The 9,415-nt window shown below is 39.7% G+C and overlaps 1 protein-coding gene across 1 annotated transcript; it reads left to right on the top strand.

Moving 5' to 3' along the window:
- The first annotated feature begins 157 nt into the window (after nt 1–157).
- Nucleotides 158–8,239, top strand: LOC124752968 (E3 ubiquitin-protein ligase MARCHF6-like). Its single transcript, XM_047249006.1, has 2 exons — nt 158–550; nt 7,972–8,239. The coding sequence occupies exons 1-2, from the start codon at nt 284–286 to the stop codon at nt 8,083–8,085; spliced, it is 381 nt and encodes a 126-aa protein (XP_047104962.1). The 5' UTR covers nt 158–283; the 3' UTR covers nt 8,086–8,239.
- Nucleotides 8,240–9,415: the final 1,176 nt, after the last annotated feature.

Below are 9,415 nucleotides of genomic sequence, written 5' to 3'. Positions count from 1 at the left end.
AAAGTTACTTTTGTGACATCCCAGTGAGAGTGGTAATAATTTTACCTTAAGTGATTATTCTTTATCCTTTCTGCTGCAGTAGTGGCTGAATTCATAATTTGACAAAATTATTAGTTGAGTGGCACTTATTTCCTTTAAGTAAAAATCATTATGTAACACCGATCTTTCTTTACAGGTTGTAGTGGTTCCTCTAAGAGTACCACTGGATCAGACACCAGTCCTTTTTGTGTGGCAGGACTGGGCACTAGGTGTTCTGTATACAAAAATTGCATGTGCAATTATAATGATGGGTCCAGAGTGGCACGTGCGTCGTGCTATTGAGCGCACATATAGGGATGGTATACGTGATATGAACTTGGGATTTGTTATGCGCGAGTTGGCAGCACCTATTATCTCTTGTTTAGGGCTGGCATTAGCAGTGCCCTATGTTGTAGCTCATGGTCTAGTGCCATTATTTGTAGCCAATCCACAGCTGCGCAATCTGATTGCAAGGCGACTATATCCATTCCTGCTGCTCGTTTCACTCACAGCAGGAATTATAGTTTTCCAGGTAAGAAAAACTTTTATCTCTATTTTAATTTAAAATTAATTTTTGTTATATGTGCTCTATTGTAAAAGGGTAAATGGTATTGGGGAGGACGTACAAGAGCTCACCACCACCCCCACCACCACCAACAACAACAACGTAAATCTAGCTTGTGAGAGATAAGTCATAAAGTTTAATTATCACTTCAAAAAATAGTTACATATAGGCACTTGCCTTTAGTACTGGTACTCAGTAAAATGCCTACGCCACAATACCGTAGCACACCAGTAGAAGAGGCAGAACGAAATTGTGCAGCCCATTGGTGAACTGAAGAATTTTGTGTGAATTAAATTTCTGAATAGGAAGGAGAACAATGCTGCAGCAGTGCATGTGGAGTTGGTGGCAGTGTATGTTAATGGTGCACAATGATATGACACAGTGGTAAGATAGTACAGACACTTCTGTTGTGGTTACACAAGTTGAATGACAAACAGTGAAGTGTTAGAGCTATGTCTGTGAAAAAAAGGAACTGCTAGAGAAGTGAAGACCTCGGTTCTCCACGCAGGTCATTGAGACTATTAGTGGAAGAAGTGAAAGTCATTCGAGGATCAGTTTTCGACGTTTTGCATGACATTTCGAACATGAGGTCCTGGGATCTGCAACCACTCACATACATTCCAAATGTTAGCAGAAATATTGCAACTATGTCAGGCTAATTCAGATGACTACTTTGGCCAGCTAATCTCCATGCACAATTTCTGGATGTATTCTGTTACTCTGAGTCAAAGAAACAACACAGTTGGTGGTAATGTGTGAATTCAGTATCACTGAAATAGGCAGAGACTCAGCTGTTGTTGGGCAAGGTGCTGCTAAGTGTTTTGTGGGAATGCCGTGGTGTGTGGTACTAAACAGATGATGCTTGTAAGGGGCAGACCATCACAGAAGTTACTACCGAATATGACAAAGTTATGACAGTCCATCAAGACAAAGCATTGTGGAAAGGGCTGCTTTGCTCCACAACAATGCCCCAGCTTATTCTGCACAGGACGCAAAGTTTTGTCTTCCTCTGTCTGATCTCACTGTACCTCATATGGCATTCAGTGACTTCTTTTCTCAGTTGAAGAAACTGTTGTGTGGCGGGCATTCTCAGAGTGACAAGAAGGTGCTCTCCAAGTGGAAATTTTCCTGAACGGCCAAAATACACTTCTACAACCAAGGTCTCCATCTGTTATTTGGGGGAAAACGAGTCACACACAATATGTAAAGGAGAACTAACATATTCACTAGGTTTCATGGTTGGCACTTCAACTTCTCAATGTGATAATTAAAATGTTGATTACCCATTGTACTTTTCCAAACTGAACATCTGTATGATCATACAATGCAGACTTTCATGGCTAGTATTTTTGCTTCGGTCAAAAGCATATTTCTGTGCAAATGTTGCAGGCTTCATCAGAGCCTATAAAGACTCTGATAGCAGTTTCAGATTTAAATCAGCTCAGCAGGGCCCATTGTTTGTTTGTTTTGTTTGTTTGTTTGTATCTCTGCATTTGGAACTGTACATATTTTATCCTTATGTTGTTATCATCATCTTCATCACTATTATTTAAAATGAACATTAGCAATCTGAAATGCTCACTCTGCAGTGTAGTGTGCGCTGATATGAAACTTCCTGGCAGACTAAAAGTGTGTGCCGGACCAAGCCTCGAACTCAGGATCCTTGCCTTTCGTGGGCAAGTGCTTGACTGACCAAGCTACCCGTGCATGACTCACAACTTTTCCTCACAGGTTCACTTCCGCCAGTACCTCATTTCCTAACAAAGTTCTCCTGTGAAACTTGCAAGGCTTGAAAGGTAGGAGGCAAGTTACTGATGGAAGTGAAGCTGTGAGGACAGGTCATGAGTCTTGATGGGTAGCTCAGTCGGTAGAGCACTTGCCCGGCAAAGGTCCCAAGCTTGTCTCGGTCTGACACACAGTTGTAATCTGCCAGAAAGTTTCAACATTAGCAATATCTGTCTTTATGATACAGCTTAGACCACGAACATTGCAGCACCTTGAAGATGGTAGGCAGCAAACAACAAATTGTCATGAAGTGTATTACATGCTTGTAAATGCAAATGGTGAGCATTTCAGTTCAACTGCACAATGTAGGTAGGAGTGACACCATCTAAATTCTCCATATAATGAAAGATTATGCAGTGGATTTCTCCTTCTGAAATAATGTTTGAATGTTTGTTTCTGAGAAGATCTTGTTATGCCTCATGTAAGAACAACAAATGTCTACCAGCATTTATTAGACTTCACAGTGGTAGTACTTTAGGCTCTCGAGACTGTGTTTTATAATTCCTTGGTAGTGCTAGTTGTCTTGATTGTATCACATTATTGGTACATGAGTATGGCACTGATGGATTTAGGAGAGCCATTCTCACCACCATGCAGGATTTCTGCAAATATCCACATGGACAGTATGTCAGTTTCTGGAGCACGATTGACTGGCAGCAAGGTGACCATTGTTGTGGCAGAGAGAGGCTTTGACAGTGGTGCGCCCAGCAAGAACACAACACACAGAGTTTCCGTCAACTGCTCCATTCTCTTTCCTTCCGCTTTCCTAAAACCTTCTTGACAACTTGGGGTACAGCACCGCCTTGGCTCCGTCCCCGGATCTGCCTGCTCCGTGACCTTTGTCGATTTCCCAAGGATGGTACCCCTTCACTTGTTTATCGTCAGGCATTTGCTGCTCTATGTGCACAAATGACGGACGCCACATTTATTTACACCGACGGCTCGAAAACATCGTTAGGTGTAGGGAGTGCCTATATTGTTGGCGACACCCCAAATCACTTTCGGCTTCCCGACCAGTGTTCGGTTTATACTGCGGAGCTTTACGCTGTTCTCCAGGCTGTCCACTACATCTGCCGCCATCAGCGGATACAGTACGTTATCTGCTCAGATTCTCTCAGCTCTCTCCTCAGTCTCCAAGCTCTTTATCCTGTGCACCCTCTGGTCCACCGGATTCAGGACTGTCTGCGCTTGCTCCACCTGGGGGGCATCTCCGTGGCGTTCCTCTGGCTCCCGGGACATGTTGGTATCTGTGGAAATGAGGCGGCCGATATTGCAGCCAAGGCTGCAGTCTCTCTTCCTCGGCCAGCTATTCAATCGATTCCCTTCGCCGATCTACGGAGCGTTTTATGTCGACGTGTTGTTCATTTATGGCACACGCATTGGTCGACACTTACCCATAATAAATTACGGGACGTGAAAGCTCTTCCTTGTGCTTGGACCTCTTCCTCCCGAACACGTCGTCGGGAGGAGGTAATTTTAACTAGACTCCGGATAGGGCACTGTCTTTTTAGCCATCGACATCTTTTAAGCGGCGATCCTCCCCCACTCTGTCCCCACTGCTCTCAGCTGTGGACGGTAAGACACCTTTTAATTGAGTGCCCCTATTTTAATCCGTTACGCTCCCGTCTACAGCTATCGCCTGATATATCGTCGATTTTAGCAGATGACGCGCGCTCAGCCGACCGCGTTCTCAAGTTTATTAGTGCCAGTGAAATGACGTCAGTCATTTGAAGCTTTTTTTGGGGACAACCAACCACTTTCTGTAGTGGATTTTTAAGCCTTCCTTCTGCTTTTAGTTTCTCCAATTTTATGACTTTCGTTCCCATTGCTGCTGGTTTTCAATTTCGGTTTTTTACTGTTTCCTAAGTCACGGACCAGGCTCTAATGACCATAGCAGTTTTGCGCCCTAAAACCAAAACAAACAAACAAAACAAAAATACCACACAGAGTGGTACCATGTCTTTCCAAGTGGTGTGGTGTCTTGCTCCAAACAAGCCTATATCTTGTCAAAAGGCTTATGACATAGCTGTGCGATCCTGCAAGGCCCAGTGAACTGTGTCTGCCCTCTCCGGCACTGGACACATGAAGCTGTTTAGATTTTCTGTAGCGTTATGTGTGGTCGTGTGGAACAAAAACTAGCAGCAATCTCATGGAATGATAATCTGCAATGTTGATAGGGAGCAATTCCACTGCTGCCAAATTAAGATACATGCTTAAACAATACCAGAGAAGGAAAGCCGCTACTCACCATATAGCGGAGATGCTGAGTTGCAATAGGCACAACAAAAAGAATCACACAATTATAGCTTTCAGCCATTAAGGCCTTTGTCAGCAGCGCGCGCGCGCGCGCACACACACACACACACACACACACACACACACACACACACACACACACCTGCAGTCTCAGAGACTGCAGCCGTGTGTGCAAGTTGCGTTTGATTTTGTGTGTGTGCGTGCGTGCGTGGGTGTACGTGTGTCTACTGCTGACAAAAGCCTTAATGGCCGAAAGCTATAATTGTGTGAATCTTTTTGTTGTGCCTATTGCGACTCAGCATCTCCACTATATGGTGAGTAGCAACTTTCCTTCTCTGGCATTGTTACATTCCATCCTGGAATTTCCATTGTTTGATACATGCTTAAAGATGCTTCTCCTTCTTACATGAGAGATACATGATATCCTCATAAACGACTAACAGTCAAGTGCAATTTCTTGAGTGAGAGACCCAATTCATAATTTTTTCCAAAATAAAGATTGCAGATAGTGTTACTCCTACCTGCTTTGTGTGATTGCGGTGAACTGCCAGTAATTTGCATAAAGTAGCATGTTGTACAATTAATGCCAATGTGACGCTTCTTGCATGCCATCTTCATGATTTTGCAATTTCAGTGGCCAGCAACGTATTTACTAAAATGGAGAAACAAAGGTTTCAAACAACACTGATGATAGTGCAGTCGATATTTTTTTATACTAGCACTTCTCAATAGATATGACCCATGGAATGATTGCTTATTTATGTAACTTGAACTGTTCTTTATAACAGAGTACTCTAAAAGGTGATACTGGGAAGCAGTTGCGGATAAAAAGGCCTAAGTTAATTTGTTCTTTGAGGTTTTCATCAATATACACATAGGTGTGGCAGTCATTTTTATCATGTCATAGGTGTCGTCTCATGATTTCATCAACAATATCAACATCATGAGTTTGTCTTAGAACTTCCACCTTAAAGGCTCTCAAAATTAGTCTTTCCCTCTATTCTCAGGAACTCTTTTACTAAATTTTTCTGTGGCTTTGTAATGGTTTATTATTGTTGGATATCTTTTATTATCAGCTATTTTTGTATTGTGATCCAAACATTTTATCTGATGTGCTTAGAGTTCTTCCTGTATACTCTGTAGTCCTTATTGAGTTTTATATCTTGATGATTTTGTTGGTGAAATCAAAAAAGAACCAAGACTTAATTTCAATCTAACACTCAGTTGACATTACTGAGAAAGACAGCGTAGTGATTAAGACACTGACCTGAGTTGGGGGAGGGGGGGGGGGGGGGGGGGGGGGGAGAATAGGATCGAACTGTTTCCAGTCATTCAAATTTTCTTTGCTTTCCTTAAACAGGGTGAATACGCCCCAGGACAATTGGGAAATCTAGGAATTTTTTCATCTGGGAGAAATCTGGGGGGAATGCGGGAATTTTTCATTGCTTTAATTTTCAGTTAAATCTTCGTAATTTCAACTAGTAAGAACTAATACTCCTACAAAACATTTTACTTTCATCCATTGCTGCAAACACTTCAGCAATAAATCATAAACGAGAGAACATCACCAAAATGAAATGCAAATAAAATGTGGTATCTACAATAACAAAACACAGTGCACACACAAGCACTGTCTGTTTTGCAATTAAAATTCCAAGAGCATACATCTAAGTTGCCATCTGGTGGTAAACATGAGCATGTGTAATTGGTGCAATGTAGTTAAGTTTACATTTGTAAACAGCAAAATATTTTTGGTGACTAACTTTATATGTGAAAATAACAATATTACGAAAAGGAAAGTTGCTGCTCACCGTATAGTGGAGATACTGAGTCGCAGATAGGCACACCAAAAAGACTGTCACAATATAAACCCTCAGCCAACAAGGCCTTTGTCGAAAACCCGTGTGTGCGCAACCCCCCCCCCCCCCCCCCCCCCCCCTGACCCCCACACAAACACACGGTTATCAGACTGATAATGCTATTGTTGTTTGCACAAATGCTTGTCAGAAAACACAGGAAGACTTGTTTATGTGGAAAAAATGTTTAAGCAGTGTTACATATGGTACTAAATATTTAAATTTAAGTAAATGCTGATGATTCCACATAACTGGAAACAAAACAAGGGTCTTCAAGAATATGTGATATGTTTGTGTGTTTCCATTGTCATAGAAAACTGGAAATCTGTGTGATGCACCATGAACACGTGAAATATATTGATAAGTGAGTGCTGGGTTTTTGATGCACATTAGGAAGTCTAGTAAGGTACAGTTTATTTTTGAATTAAATGATTTTTACCTATTGTAAGATACTTCCCAAGTAATCTTCCAATGAATGATTTCCCCGTGCAGCCTGATTGACATGCTGTTGGATTTATAAATTATCATTACACAGTATTATACAGCTTTCAGAAATATCTTTTGAAACACAGTTATTTGCCCCAAGAAGAACTCTTGATATTGTCTCAAGAGTTGGTAATTCACATTCAAATATTATTGTTATTATTATTATGTATGTATGAATGTAACAGAACCAATAGCCAATGTAAAGGAATGTGTGACATATCGGGATATGTGCATTGTCATTTTTCCAAAGGAAAATTTAGTTTATGTGTGGCTTAGAGGCAAGGTTGCATGGGAAGCATTCCAGTGGGACCTACATTGCAGATTGAAAGAATACACTTGCAATATAGCAGGGTTTGGGTAAATGTTGGTTTCATAGGTGGCCAGGCTGGGATCTTCAGGGTATGTGTTCGGTGAGACAGCTACCAAACACTGCACCCAACCATGTAGGTAAACAAAGCCGGGAGCAAGCATTGATCCATTGTGACTTGTCTGACGTAGCAGACAATTTATCATATTGAAAATCACTGGCACTTGGATAGAGTTCATATGAGTAGTATAGAGTAATATTGTGCATGAAACTTCTCACCAAAGATAAACTCAAGTGTAGTGAATGAGATGCCCTGTCATCAGGTATACTTTTTCTTTAGAATAAATTTATTTGAGAATAATGCAGCTGAAATTCAATTTTTGTCAGCTATTTCCATATTTTACCGTTCGTGCTGCACAGTTGCAAATTAGACTGTTCAGTCTTGCAAAGAATTGTGCATTTTTATTGACCACCTGCTGACATATTTTTGTGTTCATTCAAACAATATTGTGAGAAGGAATGTTGCTACTCACCATATAGCAGAGATGCTATATGGTGAGTAGCAACTTTCCTTCTCATAATATTGTTACATTCCATCCTGGATTTTCCATTGTTTGATTTTGTCTTTATTCAAAACATTTTGTGACTTCACTTTAGTGACATTCAAATATAGTGCATTATGTATAAATTTGTTTCAGATTCGACAGTTTCGGAAACTATATGAACATATTAAGAATGATAAATACCTTGTTGGACGAAGGTTAGTGAACTATGATCATCGTCGTCACAAATCACCCTCCATTCGGCATTAGAAGCTATAGCTGTTGATAATACTATTGCCTTAAATTTGATAGCTTCCTCCATCATCTGCGTGGAGATAACTGAAACCTGAAGAAATTTTCTTAATGATTGTAGAATTAATATATTGAGTGTACATGTTTTGAATAAATGCTTACGTGTATAGTGTGTTTCATGAACTTGTCCAGTTTAGTATTGAAATTACTGACGACAGTTTAAACAACTTTTTCTCACAAATACAATGTGCACATCAGCAATAACACCAACTACTTTAGTATTGTGTTGAGAATTTTCTTCTTGAAATAGATTTCATACTTCTTGCGGAAACAGTTGTATTTTTTCTGTCACTTTTATCTTTGTTAAAAAATTATAAATTATAGAAATAATTAATTTCTAGTTATGTGAAAAAAATTGTAGTCTCTCTCAAAAGCAACCACAACAGATAGTTTTCATCTCAAATATTATTTATTAAGAACTCTCCTGCTTCAAGGCTAGGCTTTTTGACTATAAGACCATTGCCTGGGAATAAAGTACCTATTATTTTTACTATTAATTTTTTAAATACTGAGGCAGATATCAGATAATCTAGTATCAGATGCTATCTGATGTAAATGGTTGAAGACAGTTTTTAAGTTATTTGTTCTTAATTTAAAATGTGAAATGAAATTTCTTCGCTTGCTCATAACTGTACTTTGCCATACTTGTGTATCTGGTTGAAGATGCTTGTATATTATTGTTAATAACTAAAATTTCCCAGTTAATATAAAGACTGTTACAGATCTGGTGTATCTTATCTTTCCATTGTAAATAGCACTAGATATTTATTACAATATTGTGTTGAGGTTGTGGACACTTGATGTATGAATCATTGAAGTGTTGACTATTGGGCTTCAGAATTTAAGTTTTTGAAGACCATTTTGTAGAAACTCATTCCTAATACGCTAAAGGACTGATTTCAATTACCACTGCAAAAAAAAACAGAGTACTTGACTGTGCACACAAAAATATTGTCACTTTGTGTATCCAGTCTTCATTCTTCAAATAAACATAATTTTAATTATTATTTGAAAATGTTTGATGCCACTGGAGTACTATTGTTGTTTCACAAATTTTTATTAAAAGCGCGGTGCAGTTGGTGGTGGAGCATTTTTCCTGTGTTTGGGAACAATAACATAAACAGTACAGATAATTACTAAGTGTATTGATCATGTGTAATAGTGCTTAAAGAATATAGACAATGAAGGAAAAAATGGATTGTGAGAAACTGACACACACACACACACACACACACACACACACACACACACACAAATCGCCAAATCCGGCGAGGGAGTTTCCAGTACT

This window comes from Schistocerca piceifrons, unplaced genomic scaffold (assembly GCF_021461385.2).
Source record: "Schistocerca piceifrons isolate TAMUIC-IGC-003096 unplaced genomic scaffold, iqSchPice1.1 HiC_scaffold_499, whole genome shotgun sequence".
NCBI classification, from domain to species: domain Eukaryota; kingdom Metazoa; phylum Arthropoda; class Insecta; order Orthoptera; family Acrididae; genus Schistocerca; species Schistocerca piceifrons.
This window is presented reverse-complemented; position numbering and strand designations above follow the sequence as displayed.